The sequence below is a fragment of the Panthera tigris genome, chromosome B1 (genome assembly GCF_018350195.1).
Source record: "Panthera tigris isolate Pti1 chromosome B1, P.tigris_Pti1_mat1.1, whole genome shotgun sequence".
NCBI lineage: Eukaryota > Metazoa > Chordata > Mammalia > Carnivora > Felidae > Panthera > Panthera tigris.
In genome coordinates, this window is record NC_056663.1 from 182716632 (window position 1) to 182733124 (window position 16493).

Sequence of the window (16493 nt, forward strand, 5' to 3'; positions counted from 1 at the left end):
CTTTATTCTACAGAAGGGACTTAGGTCCAAAAACATTTCGATATTACCTTCTGTAATCACAATGGAGAATTTTACTTTTGCTAAGACATGTTAAGGCACAGAAATAGAACTCTGAATATCCATTTTCTATTTCACTGCTCTGGACTACTTTTCACTCAACATCACCAGACTTGGGCCCTAATCTCAGATTTCTTTCAAAACTCCCCCTGGGTATTAGGCCTTCTGGAATGCCTTTCTTGATATTCCAGGCTGATATAAGCAACTCTCTATATACATGTATTACCTTTATAAACTTCTAGCAAAGTACATAATCACATCATTTTGTTACTGTTCATCTCCCCACGAACCTGAAGCTCCGAGAATATAAGGACTGTCTCTTATACATATTTGCACGCCCAGTACTTGGCACAGTGCTCAGTGACATGTAGCGGAGGGGCTCAATAATGATACTGAACCACACCGCTGAGCTCTATTCCAACCGGTTGCCTCTACGTGACTGAATTAGTAAACAGGAATGAGTCGACAACTTCACTTTAAGTTGTTTTAAAAAAGAAATGTCGTTTTAACATGGATGAGACTACATAACATTGTGAACTAGGTTTGAGAGCCATCTATTATAGGATCATATGACTCAGTGAGCACAACCAAGTTTAATACTCATATAGAGACCAAGGTCTCAAACAAACCAAACCTCGAGTCAGAATTGTTATCGCCAGGCCGCAGGACTCAGGGAGGGCAGGAACAACTAGCCCTAGTGAGAGCAGGAAGACAAGGACTAACCATACTCTTAATGGGTATAGCCACAATTTTTTTGAAAATTAGCCATAGGTTTTTGGTTGTTCAATAGCTAAGAATGAAGCCACATCAGTTCTGGGTCTCGTCAGACAGAAGACACAATTAGTCCCACTTATGCACATGCTGACCCTCTCATACAGTGTCCTTTTCCTGCTTCTTTACCTAGAAAACTCCTTCAAGCTAGTCGAAATGGCAGTACCCCTATGGAGACTTCCCACCACTTTCAGGAAAAGAAGCTGCCGCTTCCTTTTCTGTACACTTTGTATAAACTGCTACCAAAAGGACTTCTAACACTTTTTAAAAATAACTTCTTAAAAATTGTTTAACAAAGTTGTAATATTAACGATTAATAGTTATATACTGCTTACTAAGTTCCAAGTACTGTCTATAAGCTTTATATATTATTTTAGCTTCCTAGTGCTGCCATTAAAAAAAAAGTATCACTAACTGGGTGGCTTTCAACAACAAAATGTCTTCTCACGGTTCTAGAGGCTAGAAGTCCAGAATCAAGGCATTAACAGGGCCAAGCTCTCCCTGAAGACTCTAGGGGAGAATCTGTTCCAAGCCTTTCTCAGCTTCTGGTATTGCCGGCAATCTTTGGTGATCCTTGGCTTATAAATGCGTAACTCCAATCTCTGCCTCCACTGTCTTATGACACTCTCCTTGTATGTCTCTCCTCTGTGTCTCTTCTCTTCTTATAAAAAACCTGGTCATATTGGTGTTAGGGCCCACCCTATTTTGATAAGACATCCTCTTGGCTTGACTGCATCCGCAATGGCCCTATTTCCAAATGGGGTCACATTCACAAGTACTGGAGGTCAGGACTTCAACATATCTTTTTGAGGCACACAATTCAACCCCTAATTTTGATCTTAACTTACCGATCTGCACACTACTTCTATGAGATATTATTATCCCTATTTTACAAATAAGAAAACTAAGGCTCAAGGTCAAGAAAATTTATTCAAGGTCACATAGCCAGTAAGGGGCAGGGCAAGAACTTAAACCTCAATTAGGTAGCTTCAGAATAGAATCAACTGACCATCATGCTATACTGCCTTCACATGCAGCAAATAGTTTAAGAAGTCAAGTCAGCTAAAAAATATATAACAACAATTCCTCCAATATATGCATGTGCATGTGTACGCGCACGCGCGCGCACACACACACACACACACACACACACACACACAAAACTGGCCACTATCCAGAAACAACCACTTTCAGCTTTTTTTCTGGTATTTATCTCCAGATTTCAATTAACAAATATAGACTGCTATTCTTATCAATTTTAGGTATCTATTGATTTTTCTTGTAAGTATTTTAGCTCATGTACATTCGCTTTTCCTCCGTCCAACATTCCAATATAATTATATATCAATTCTTGATTAAATCCATATTAAAAGTTTGCATTATGACTAATGACTAAATATTATTCAGTGCTGAGCCGTGTCGTATGCTATAAATAGGTTTCCTTTATTTTACTTTTTTTGGTACACGCAGCTGATAATGAAATCATTTTTTTCACTAATATAATTTTCTCTAATCATTTATCTCTTCCTATACCCTTCAAGAACTCTGAAAAGATCCTCCACCATATAATTTTGCAAACCTAACAAGTCTGTACCAACTTTTCTTGCAGGCGGTCATCCTGGAACCCTCCAGCCTCTTGCTCCAATCTAGAATCGCTCTGGTCCTGCTGCACACCCTTTGTCCTGAAACCGCTTGTCACTGTCATCCTGGAGATTCTCTTAGGTCAGAACCCTGTTTCCTGGGTCCCCTACTTTGCTCTCTGTATCTATGAGCTTGTTTTGGAGACTTCTACCAACAGTTCCCCAAATAAGAGTAGATATTTTAGATCACCTAAATATCTGAAAATGTCTACTCCAACTTCACATTTGATTAACTGTTGGTTATATATAGAATTCTTGGCTTGAAATCAGTTGGATTGTTAAAGAGATTATTTCAAAATCTTCTAACTGCCCGTTTTGCTGCCGGGAAGTCAGATGCCACTCTCATTTCTGACACTTTATATGTATTCTGTCTTCCTTCTATGACAAGTTTTTAGTTTTCTTTTCAGGAGCCTTGATACAGGTCTTCTTTCATTCATGACATCGGGTGGGCCTTTTGATACCGGAGATTCTTATCTTTCAGGTCTTGGGGATTTTAATAATTCCATTACTTCGGTTTTCTCATTCTGGAACTCCCACTGGTCAGATTTTAGCCCTTCTGGATTGATCATCTAAGTAAAAAAACAAAATTTTCCCTCTTACTTTTCATCTCTTTGGTTTTTTCCCTTGTGCTCTGTCTTCTCATAGAGATTTCTTCAGCTTTGCTTTCGACTCTTCTGATTTTTTTTTGCATACCATATTTTTGATTTGTAAAAGTTTTTTTTTTTAATTTTTTAATGTTTATTTATTTATTTTTGAGAGAGAGACAGAGCACGAGCAAGGGAGGAGCAGAGAGAGAGGGACACATGGAATCCAAAACAGGCTCCAGGCTCCGAGCTGTCAGCACAGATCCCGACATGGGGCTCGAACTCACAAACCGTGAGATCATGACCTGAGCCGAAGCCGGACGCTCAACCTACTGAGCCACCCAGAAGTCCCTGTGAGAGTTCTTTCTTATTCTCATTTGTTGTTTTAATGAAACTCTGTTCTTGTGTAATTCTTGTTTCATGAGTTGTATCTTCTCTCTGAATATTAATGGTTTAAATCTTCTACTGGGAAGAAATGGTTAACAGGCTAACCTCTTTGTCCATGTGAAGATGACCTTGGGTTTACCTTCTCCCAGCACTGTTGCCCTGAAAATGTGCTGGCGCGCTCTCTCTCTCTCTCTCTCTCTCTCTCTCTCTCTCACACACACACACACACACACACACACACGAATTGTGGCTAGGAATGCCAGCTACATTACTAAGCAATGCAATTTCTGAAAAAAATATGACCCTTGAAACAGAAGACTTTGAGTGGACTATAAAAATCTATTGGAAAACACAGGCCTTAGCTGCCTGCTGTGGTGTCTCGAGAGGCCCTGGATGCTATGCCCACGTGCATTACAAGAAACAGTTCCTATCCTGTGTAAGACGTCCCTTTGTTGTACCTAGGCAATTTCGTCACTTACAATTGCCTGCATTCCTTGTGGGGGCTGGAGGCAGCATAGGGTTGGCTGTAAGGACTCCTGGAGAAAAGCTACCTGACATACTGACATGCTGTTTTCTGTCCTGTATTATTCTACAAATCTAAGTGAATCTGACGCCAGGTTATGACCTATTGTATCCTGTGAGTGTGAACATAAATTCAAACCTGAAACCATTATTAAAGCTCATGATAGGTACTCATTCCCTAAACTAGCTTTTTAAAAAATTTTTTTTTAGTTTTGGTGTCTGCCTTTCAAGTTGGAAAATTTCAAGTATCTGCAGATCCTGGGCTGGTAGGTCATATTTAGGAACGAGGCAATAAACAACTGACTGGAAGCTATGTCTGCAAGGATTGGGCATAAGGTGCAGGGGGGAGAGAGAATTGCAGGCATAGTGATGGAGGTAGGGGATGAGGATATTAGCCTCACCATTTGGTCAACTCTCACTTAATTTCTCTGTTTTCAAAACAGTGCCTCATTCTCGTACTGCTCTAAATCTGAAGTGGCTAAATTCTTAGCCTTTATGATTCTTTTTCTCTAAAGAACCCGTCTCTGGTCTCCCGTGGGGAAGGAGAAGTCACCTGAATATGCAAGCTGGTAGGAGTATGGGGGTCTACTCTCTCCTGATATAGGCTTTCACACAGTCTCATTTTCAATCCTGTGGCTCACCAAGGCCTTCTATATCATGTGGTGTTCTTGAGGCTTTCCAAAGTTCTATGGAGAAAATCATCTTGCTTCTTGTATCAGTCAGTATCCAGCCGGGAAATAGAAATCATCCCAGAAATGTGAACAGGGAAAAATAGAATTAAATTAGATGATGCAGAAAGTAACTATGACTTCTAGACTGATGAAAAGGGAACCAAGAACTCAGGAAAGGGTTCTCCTTGTCCTCAAGACAGAGATTTAGACTTTTTTTTTTTTTTTTTTATGAAATGCTCACCATAAGTTGTAGTTGTCATCTGTAACCATACAGTCATTACACTATTACTGACTGTATTCTCTATGCTGTACTTTTCAGCCCTGTGACTTATTTATTTTATAACCAGAAGTCTGTATCTCTTAATCCCTTTCACCTATTTTGCCCATCCCCTCACCCCCCTCCACTCTGTCAACCACCAGTTTGTTCTCTGTATCTGTGAGCTTATTTCTGGTTTTTGTTGGTTTGTTTTCTTTTTTAGATTCCATGAGATTCAGTCTTTCAAGGGAAGAAAATGGCTGCCCCAGGAATGCGTGCAGGGGTGGGAAGTTGGTGAAGAAACTTGTCAGAGGGTACAGTCTGGAGCTGGCTTCTGCATGCTGATCTGCTGGCTTCCAAACACAGGGACCGCAAGGGAAGCTCCTTTCTCCGGTTACAGTCTTGTGGTGTCCCTCCAGAACCCTCTATTGATAAAGCCTAACATCAAGCCAGTTAGTGAAAGAAAAATGTCTGTAAGATCCAACTCCAGCATAATAAAGCAAAACAAAACAAGGAAGATGTACAGCTGAGTGATTATTGACATGCCTCTCACCCGCACCTCCCACCTCTTAGGGAGACGCAGTAGGGCTTGACCTTCCTCCATGTTTAAGCCATGTACCACTCTCCCCCCAGTTCTCCAACCTGACACGCTAACAGAGCTACACATTGTTTGCTAGTTTCACCAAAGGCGGTATTTAAATTTCTGTGCTCCTTATTGTTTTGGGTGATTAACAAAAGAAGGAGTGAGAATTTCGTATTTCTTTCTTTTAATGTTTATTTATTTTGAGACAGAGAGAGAGAAAGAGAGAACATGAACACACACACACGCGCGCGCGCGCGTGCGCACGCGTGAGGGGGCAAGGGGCAGAGAGAGTCAGAGACAGAATCCCAAACAGGATCCACACTGTCCGTGCATAGCTTGGGCTGGGACAGGGAGGGGGGGCTCAATCTCACAAACCGTGAGATCAAGACCTGAGCTGAAATCAAGAATCAGATGCTCAACTGAGCCACCCAGGTGCCCCAGGAGTGATAATTTCTAAGCTCCATTCAGGAATTCTCCTCACCTTTCTATAATTGCTCTATTTTAAAACTAACTTCCTCACCAAAATGTGACAGTTTCCAGAGCAAAGACCGTCTCTAATTCATCTTCCTTTCCCTTTATCTCTTTCAGTGCCTCATTTTGATAAGCTTAATACAGGTTGGTTGAATGAAATAAAATGTACATTCTTTAAATATTCTTAATAAAATTCACAACTTATTTCAATCAGTTTTTTTTTTAAGTTTAATAGTTTTTTTTTGAGAGACAGAGAGAGAGAGAGAGAGAGAGAGAGAGAGAGAGAGAGAGAATCCTAAGCAGGCTTCGTGCAAGCAGCACGGAGCCCAATGTGGGACTCAAACTCATGAACCATGAGATCATGACCTGAGCCAAAATCAAGACTCAGACACCTAACCGACTGAGCCACCCAGGCGACCCTCAATCAATTTTATTGTCATATATCATGTACATAAATCCCAACAAGCTGTCTTATAAATCTTTGTTTTTGATTAAAATGAGGAAAAAGCAAAAGCATTGATAAGTGCATGAAAACTCATTTTTAGTTCTACTAGCAAAGCAACTCACTCTCTATATAACATATTTACAATAAAAAAGAAGGCTTTCGCTTCATTATTTAATGAGCAGACAGCCCTATTGTTTTAGATATTTGCAGCACTAAAATGTTTCTCTAATGGTTGTCTTCTAAAATATGCAATATTTTGAAATGCTGATACTTACCAATTCAGGGATGTCTTTTACTTTCAGAGGAACTTGGATTAAACCCAAATGAGTCCTGAAACTAAGAGAATCACCATTTTCATAATTTGGGTTGCGAAGATTAATTAACACCTTTAAAAACAAATCCAACAGAATTGGTTAGTTTCTTTATAGGAAAATAAAATTGCCTATAAAATTGCCAGTGATATTCTCGGTGTATCACCACAAAACTAAAAACTATTTGGGGCTATGTATGTAATTTAATTACATTCTAAAAAACTATAAAATTATATTGAAATGTTAAAATATCATAAACATGTCTTAAATTTAATATTCTGATGATCTACCATACAAAAGTCTAAAAGAATTTAGTTAGAATGAAAAACATTTTGATGGTAATAAAAAATCAAAACTGCTTGAATATTTAACCAGGGAAGGTGACAGAAAGATCAAAATATCTTGATTGTAATATTTTCAGAAAAAACTTCAGAATCAACTCTAGCCCTTTGAAAAAACAGATATTGACAAGATTTTTAGAAAAATAGTAGAATAATATTGCAGAGTATCGCCTCTAAATCAAACCCACAAGGAAAAAAAATTCAGAAGCCAAACTAACAATTTATATACTTTTCAAAATTAGGCAGGTCAAAAACGTCTTAGATATTTACATATCCTTTATGTAGGAATTGCACTTCTATAAGTACAATTAAGTACAAATAATTCTATAAGTACAAATAATTAAGATGTTTGCAAAGACAGTGCAGAAAGAATGTTAATGAAGTACTATTTATTACAGCAAAATGTGAAACAACTTAAACATTCCATTAGAGGGAATTACTTAAATGAATTGTGGTTAATTCATATAATAAAATATAGCATAATTTGCCTCTATTAACACAGGTAATATATATAATAACATGAAAAAATATTCGCAATATATGAAGTTTAAAAATGTGTAGTAACTTAATGTTTATTGCTATGTGACGGCATTAAAGGTAATTTTTTAAAAGTTTTCTCCTTATGCATGTTTTCTTATTTTTCTAACAATAACATACATTTCGGGGAAAGAATAATTATAATAAAAATATTTTTAAATTGAAACTCTTGAGAAAAAAAATATCAAGCATCCAGTACAATGGCATGCACAGAGCTAGAGAGTATTATGTTAAGCGAAGTAAGTCAGTCAAAGAAACACAAATACCATGTGATTTCACTCGTCTGTGGAATTTGGGAAACAAAACAAAGGAGCAAAGGGAAAGAAGAAGAGAGAGGCAAGTCAAGAAACAGACTCTTAACTACAGAGAACAAACTGATGGTTACCAGAGGGGAGGCGGGTGGGGGCATGACGTAAATAGGTAGGAGATGGGGGTTAAGGAGTGCACTTGTCATAAGCACTGAGTGCTGTATGGAAGCGCTGGTCTCTATTTTACATACCTGAAACTAATATTATACTGTGTGTTAATTAACTGAATTTTTTAAAAAAACTTAAAAAAAATAAAAAGAATACAGCAAAGGAGATTATGGTGACAGAAACACTATCACATCTGAGGAAGGAATTAATGAGCTGATAACTAATCACTGATAAAATGGAATGTGCTAAAATGCCAAAACAGTTTCCCAAAACTGCAAGCACTAAATTAAGGCTAAAAATGTCAATAGTATTTGTTAAAAAAAAAAAAACAAACAAATATAGCAAAGAATCAACAGCGCAAAATGCAGACTAATAGGGAACAATGCAATTTTAGCCTAATAACACAAATCATGTATCATACTGCACAGAAACCTCACACACGTAGGATAGAAAAGGGAAACTATGAATACATGAGTAATAGAAAAGAGAAATATTAGAAATGCAGAAGCTATACAGATATAATTATAGAAAATGTTCTTTAGTTAAAGAAGAATTTCAGCATAAATAATAAAAGGATCAATTCATCAACAGTCCTGAAAGAAACAGAACGTTACGACCATTAAGGAGAAAACAGTTAAAGATAATCATACAAAAATTACATGAAATTTCAGCCCTGAAGTGCTAGAAAAGGGAAGAGTTTGGGAGAAATCATTAACAAGCTAAGAGAAATAATGCCATCACCATAAAGGCAGTTTCTGACCAAACTAACTTCTCTTTAGAATTAAGACTGTTGACTCTTGAACAACACAAGTTTGAACTTCAACTCAAATGCAGACTTTTAACAGTACAGTACTGAAAATGTATTTTCTTTTCCTTATGCCTTTCTTAATATTTTCTTTTCTCTAGCACACTTATTGTAAGAATACAGTATATAATGCATATTAACATACAAAATATGTGTTGGCTGTGTTATCAGTAAGACTTCCAGTCAACAGTAGTACTTAGCTACTTAAGTTTGGGGGGAGCCAAAAGTTATATGTGGATTTTCGACCATGCAGGGGGTCAGAGCCCTCGTGTTGTTCAAGCATCAACTGTATATTTTATGCTGGCAAACTAGTTTCAAAGACAACAGTTCAGAAAAGAACTAAAAGTAAAATGTGAAAAACTCATTCATTCATTTTACTCGTTCATTCAGCACCTATTTGTTGAGCAGCTATGTGCTAAGCACCGTTCTACCTGTTGGAGATAGAGCAATTAACCTGCAGCTGGTTTGTGGTAGCTCCATGCTTATCTCCAGGGACACCTGGATGTCTGGTGGTGACCCTTGGCCAAGATGGGATGAAATACACGAACTAGTCATTTATAATGTGCTACTTAATGTCCCAGGGAGGCAGTCCATATCAGTTTCACATGGCTTATTGAAAATGCACAGATTGCTAGCTTCTCCTGATTTACCAGTGGGGATATAAAAGACCCCTGGGAAACCTTCCTTGCGCCTTGACTCCCGAGACCAGTGTATCGCAGGAATCTTAGCGGTTCCTACTCCAAAGACAAAGCTCATCCTCTGCAACTGAGAAAGAGCCCTGGGAGCTGAGCCTAGAAGTTTGGATCTCTTCGTATTTGCAGATGCTTTCTTTCTCTTGCTGAAAGAATGCCTTCTGTGGCTGCATCCTGTGAAGTCTTGTGAGTCTTCAATTATTAGACTCTGTAACTGTTGCAACAGTGCACAAAACAGAATGAGAAGCTCCTGCCCTTGTGAATCTTACTTTTTTTTTAATTTTTTTTTTTTTTAACATTTATTTATTTTTGAGACAGAGAGAGACAGAGCATGAACGGGGGAGGGCCAGGTAGAGAGGGAGACACAGAATCCGAGCTGTCAGCACAGAGCCCGACGTGGGGCTGAACTCACAGAGCGCGAGATCATGACCTGAGCTGAAGTTGGATGCTTAACCGACTGAGCCACCCAGGCGCCCCGTGAATCTTACTTTTAATAGGAGAAGGCAGGCAATAAGGAAAACAGAAAAAGAATATGTTAAATAATGATAAATGCTATAAAGAAAAACAAAGTAGGAAAAGGATAAAAGGAGTTCCAAGCAGGGAGCCGCGGGGGAAGGCTTTGCTGAGAAAGTGACATTTAAACAAAGACATAAGGAGTGAAGGAACGTGCAGACAAGTACCTGGGGAAAAAGCAGTGTAAGCAGAGAAGAGGAGCGGAGGCCCTCAGATGGCAGGAAGCCAGGGGGAAGCATGGAGGCTAAAGTAAATGGAGTATAACAAATCAGGGGAAAGTAATAGGAGATGAACTCAGAGAAGTAATGGGGTATCAGATCAAATAGCATGTTTCGCACCACTGTCATGACTTTGGCTTTTAAGTAGAATGAGATGGGAAGCTGCCGGATACCAGAGATGGCTTATTTGGAACGGTACTGAAATGGCTTCCTCTGGAAACTGCACTGAGAACAAATTCTAGGTGGGCAAGGGTAGAGCAGGAAGACGTTAGGAGGATGGAGGTAGGAGTGGTTGAATTCCGGATACATGTTGAAGGTAAAGTGACAGGATTTGCTGATTATGTGTAAGGTACAAGAGAAAGAGTGGAATCAAAGGTAAGTCCGTTAAAATAATTAGTGAGCGCTAACCTACTTTATTTCCGAGATGCTTTCTCAAACTTAATTAAGCTCATCATCTTCATTAACAGACCTGTTCCTTCTCCTGCATTCTCTATCCCAAGGACGTAGTACCTCTCTGCCCAGTTACCCAATCTAGACACTTAAAGATCTTCCTTATCTTTTCTTTTTCTCATACTCCCCACATCTAATCAGTTCCCAAACCCTCCTAAAAATCTCTTGCAAATCTGTTGAATTCTATCCAGTTCCAACACTGTTCTTTAGTTCAGACCTTTTTCGTGTCTTGTCTAAACTACTAGAACAGGGAAGGACTAAAAAGGGAAAAGATTCACTGAGCATCTATAGGTGCTGCAGCAGGCTACCTGATTTACAAGCTACCTGATTTACAGTTAGTATTTTTTAATCAAAATCTTCCTGGGGCGCCTGGGTGGCTCAGTCGGTTAAGCGTCCGACTTCAGCTCAGGTCACGATCTCGCGGTCTGTAAGTTTGAGCCCCGCGTCGGGCTCTGGGCTGATGGCTCGGAGCCTGGAGCCTGCTTCCGATTCTGTGTCTCTCTCTCTCTCTCTGCCCCTCCCCCGTTCATGCTCTCTCTCTGTCTCAAAAATAATAAAATAAACATTAAAAAAAAATTTAAAAAAAATCTTCCTAATTGATTTACTTGCCTCTAATCTTTCCACATTCCAGTGTGTTTTCCAAAAGCAATTTTCAAGCACAAGTCTGATCATGTCATTCTACGGTTCTAGGGCTTTGTACTTGGTGATTCCTCTGCCTGGAGACATCCTCATATCATTTCTTCCACTTATTCCCATTAATATACCTATATTGATCCAATACAACCTACCTCCAGAAAATCCTTGGGTGCATAAACAGGTCTGAAAAGGCTTAAATCTGGAATTAAGATAGATTGGAACATTTCAGTTAATATAAGAATCCTTATTAATAACAATGTTAATGATTCTTTCACATGTGGCCGTGGAGCTGGATTAATTCAGACATTTGCGGAGTATCAATAATGTGTCATACATTGTGTTAAGTACTGGGAACACAAAAATGAAAGGGCAATCTCTTCCCTTGGCGGCCTAAATGACCTATTCTAGAAGAAATTAAGTGTCTCCCCTCATAAATTTATAATAACTTTATAACTGAATTGAAAACACAATGTCAGTGTAACAAAGTTCTATATGAGAATTCTCAAAGTACCTAGAATACAAATAATATATTCTCAGCGAATTTCTCTAGTTGTATTAAACTGTTCTCCCTTTTGAATTTCTATAACACACTGCTTTCTCTATTACAGTACTTATTTCTTGCCTGGTTCCCCATGCTTATTTTTAAAGAGGAGTGGTGAGGGATTACGTACATGTCTACCAACACAATTCTATACATCTATTGATCACAGTAAATGAGACATAGCTGTAACCCATTATATGTTTATAAAATTGACTCTATTTTAACCATTAAAATGAGCCAAAATAAATTCTTAAAAACATTTTAGAAGTAGGGGCGCCTGGGTGGCACAGTCGGTTACGTGTCCGACTTCAGCCAGGTCACGATCTCACGGTCCGTGAGTTCCAGCCCCGCGTCAGGCTCTGGGCCGATGGCTCGGAGCCTGGAGCCTGTTTCCGATTCTGTGTCTCCCTCTCTCTCTGCCCCTCCCCCGTTCATGCTCTGTCTCTCTCTGTCCCAAAAATAAATAAAAAACGTTGGAAAAAAAAAAAACCAAAAAACATTTTAGAAGTCTCAAAACTTTTTACCACTTAACCTATTTTTAACATCTCAATGTTATTAAAGCTTGACAAATATTTACCTTAATTATGAATCTAAGAAATCCATTGAATGATTTAATCTATTCTTTTATAAAAATGTTTTCAAATGCTGTTTTAAAAAGGATAATTGACTTAAATATTCTCAAAATATTATAAAACACTGGTGAAAGTTAGGAATTAAAAAAAATTTTTTTTAATGTTTATTTGAGAGAGAGAGAGAAAGAAACAGAGAGAATCCCAAGCAGGCTCCATGCTGTCAGCACAGAGCCTGATGCGGCTCTTGAACTCACGAACTGTGAGATTATGACCTGAGCCAAAATCAAGAGTTGGACGCTTAACCAACTGAGCCACCCAGGTGCCCCCAAAGATAGGGATTTTTAAACTGCACGGTAGAAGTTTAAGCAAACAAAGTAGATGACAGTAATTAGTGGGGAAGGAAAATTGCTATCTTTCCAAAAGAATTGCTAATATTGTTGCTTTGGATCCACAATTAAGAAGGCAATCTTTCCTACTACCACATTTTGAAAAAGGTTGTTCATATACCTGGTTCATCAGTTCCCATTTCATTCCATTTATTGAGAAGTTCTTTCTGTTCTCCAACTGGCCTCTAAAAAAGGTAATTTTAAAATTGGTTTCATTTTGTGAAGCTTAGCAATGCAGCTGAAAAATAAGAATCAATAACTTATCTAAAAGGTCGAATAAGCTACCATAACATAAGAAAAAAAATCACTTCACTGCACATGGTGAACTTTTTTTGGAATTATTCTTAAACTTTTGTTATTTAACTATGATATTATATCTAGTCTCAATGGCTCAGTTAGAATATGGTGCTAAAGAGTCCAAGAAAAGAAGACAAATGATCTCTATAGGCCAGTAAATTTCACAAAGAAAAACTGCTCCTTAGCCACATACTACATCTCTTACCCCATCCAGCAACCTCAGAAATGCATCGCAAGGGGGACTGGCCAAGAGAGTATGACTGTGGGTCAGTAGCATCATCTTCCTACATGAAAGACAGTATATTACACAATACTACATACTTAGGCAGTTTTCCATAGAAATTTATCCTTTTTTTAAATACCATCCTTCTGGTGCCTTCCGTGACTTGTCCTTGGAGATTATCTAAAGTTCATCCACTATATCCTGTCTACTAGCAAGGAATAAATAGCAGGTAGGGAGAATAAGGCGAAGAGAAACTTCTTCTCTCCTACTCGTGAGCAGCCAAAAAGAATCCAGAGCATTCCTCGAGTGGCTTTTCTCTCCCTTTTTATCTTCCCCCTCAAAGCCCACAGAGACAGACAAATGTTGAGAATTAGATCTTTTAGATCTAATGATACTACTATTAGAACTAAATAGTTCTGCAGAGAGATGACCAATCATCCTTCCATTCCCTATGTTAACACTGAAAGACGGTACCATATTGGCTATCATAAGAGGATAACGTGCCTAAACTCCATCTCGTATTCAAAACATATGGCTATTGTGCTGATTAGCCAAAAATAAGGAGACCAAAGGTAATTAAAAATTTTCAAGTGCATTTATAACATGTATAACCTTTACAGCCAAATCTCTAAATAATCTATACGTAGATTATATATTGTATTTTTATTTATTCTCAAGATATCTTCATTACAAAAAGTATTACAGACTATATAATAGAAATCTATATACAATACACCCATGTAATTGGCCTTTTACAGATTTTTGTTTCAAAACAAACTGATATACTGTTTAAAGAGAGATAAATCTGCCTAACAATTACAACTTCGTGGTACTTCTAGCACTCGATTCACAATAAAATACTTAAATATTAAAAGTACCTTTTGAAAAAAAAATAAAAATAAAAGTACCTTTCGTGCCAATGGGATACTCAGTTCAGTGCACATACTATTTAAACTCTTCAAAATTCTTTTTTCCCAACTTCCCTGAAATATAGAGAACAACTCATTATTGTTTCGGTTAACAATATCAAAACTAATTTTTAAAAAATTAAAGATATTATGAGTTATATAGAAATGGTAAGGTTGGTTGAGATTAGTTATCTTCATTCATTAGTTCACTCAACAAATGTTAATTACTGCCTACTATGTGCCAGATACTATCCTTAATGCTGTGAATTAGGCCATGAACAGAAAGTCTCAGTTCTCACGGAACTGACTTTCTAGAGGAAGATGGAAATGAGGACAGATCAAAAAAAAAAACAAAGGAGAAGAAGAGGAAGAAATCAGCAAGTCATAGGGTGATAAACATTTTAAGAAAAAATAGCAGATAATAAAAAGGTAAATTACATTTAAGTATTTTGTAAACGTTTGATACTCAGAAATCCCATTAATAACCTAGTGAAAATAAAACTTTATAGAAATTATTATACTGTAATTTTTCCTAACATGATATTTCAGTCCTAAATACTTCAGCATGAATGTTCTAATAAGAACCTTCTCCTACATCAACACAATACCACTATCACACCTAAGAAAATTAGCAATAATATTTCATATCACATAATATTCAGCCCACATTCAAACTTTTCCAGTTGTCCCCAAAATATCTTTTATAGTTTTTTAAAATCCAGAATCCATTAAAAATGTATGCATCACATTACATTTGGTTGTTATGTCTCTTTTCATGTAGCTGAATCTAGAGTCTCTTTGTCCTTTTCTTTTTCATGATATTGACTTTTTTGAGGACTCCAGGCCAGTTATCTTTTAGAATGTGTCACGATATGGATTTGTCTTACTGGTTTTTTCACAGTAAGATCTATCCCCTAGATCTCTTGTAAACTTGAAAAAAGGAGTTCTTTTTAATAGTCAGTCATGAATTGATTATCCACATATACCATATTTTAGTAAATCCTTCTTTTTAACACCAAGGTAAAATGCCAATATTTTTTGGTCTTTTTACTAAAATAGGCCTTTAGGCTACTTCTAACTCACTGAAAGCAAAATAAAATAATACCTAAGCTCCAAAATTTAGACCAAGAGAGGAGAAAAGAAGAGAACTATATATTACATTATTGATAATGTACAGTTACAGCCCATCCAGTCAACACAAGTAGAATAATAATAATAATAGCTCCTTTATGTGGTTGTTATAAAGATTAAAGATGTAAAGTGTTTGGAACAGTGACCTAATAATGATAATAATCATTCAATAATTGATAGCTTTACTATAGCTCTCATTGTTCATAGTACCCTCTTTAACACACATATTTAAATACATTACCCTCTTTACCCGGAATATACTCTCCATGCTCTACTCCCAACCCCAACATACTTACTCCTACTTTATCTGAATACACCTTATTCACCTTTCAGACCTTCACCTCTATTAAGCCTTCTGTTCCTGGTCGCTCACCCCAGATGGTATCAGGTGCCTGTGCTTATAGTCTCTCTCGGCCCCTTCCTTCACCCATCACGGCACATAGTCACACTTTGTCTAGCACATAATAGATGTTAGATGATTACACAGATTTCTACTCTAATATTGAAAGCGTTTAAAAAATTTTTGATACGATGGCCTAAGCAATGAATGAACAAAAAAGCATTCATCTATAGGAGAAATACAGAGCTGTGTGAAGTGTATAAGCCTTAGTCTACTAAATATATAGAAATAGATTTTTAGGAATAAAAGAATACTCTTCATAAATTCTATTAAATACTCACAAAACTAACCCCATTTACTGGCTTCTTTTCTTTCTTTCTTTCTTTCTTTCTTTCTTTCTTTCTTTCTTTCTTTCTTTACTGTATTTCTCTTAGATTCAAGACTTAAAATACATTTGAGAAACTTATTCACGATCAAACATTAATTATAGCAACATAACCTACTTCTACCTCCAACATCCTTATCCTCAATTTATCGGAATAAAGCTTACTGAACTTTCAAGTCTCAGGTTGAAATACTATTTTCTCTAATAAGCCTTCTGTCACTTGCTTCCCCCACTCCAGACTATGGGGGAAGGAGGTATAAGAAAGCTTATTTAAAAAAAAAATAAATAAAAGCAATTTTAATTCAATCATTATATAAAAATAAAATCTGCATGAAGATTAAAAATCCAATCCCTTGATTTGTATAATTTACCTTAATATATAAAGAACCAAATTGCTACTATTG

At 37.2% G+C, this 16493-nt stretch overlaps 1 protein-coding gene across 3 annotated transcripts in view; it reads right to left on the minus strand.

Annotated features, from left to right (window-relative positions):
* TBC1D19 (TBC1 domain family member 19) overlaps nucleotides 1-16493 on the minus strand; it is a 145818-nt gene that overhangs the window by 87374 nt on the left and 41951 nt on the right. For 2 of the 3 annotated variants that reach the window (XM_007091122.3, XM_042984816.1), the window contains 4 exons: nucleotides 14234-14308; nucleotides 12927-12990; nucleotides 11459-11505; nucleotides 6663-6773 (listed from right to left, as the gene is read on the minus strand). In XM_007091122.3, coding sequence (XP_007091184.1) covers nucleotides 6663-6773; nucleotides 11459-11505; nucleotides 12927-12990; nucleotides 14234-14308 — 297 coding nt within the window. Of the gene's footprint in view, nucleotides 1-6662; nucleotides 6774-11458; nucleotides 11506-12926; nucleotides 12991-13307; nucleotides 13387-14233; nucleotides 14309-15690; nucleotides 15937-16493 lie in introns of those variants that run through there. The other variant, XM_042984817.1, reaches the window with a different exon arrangement.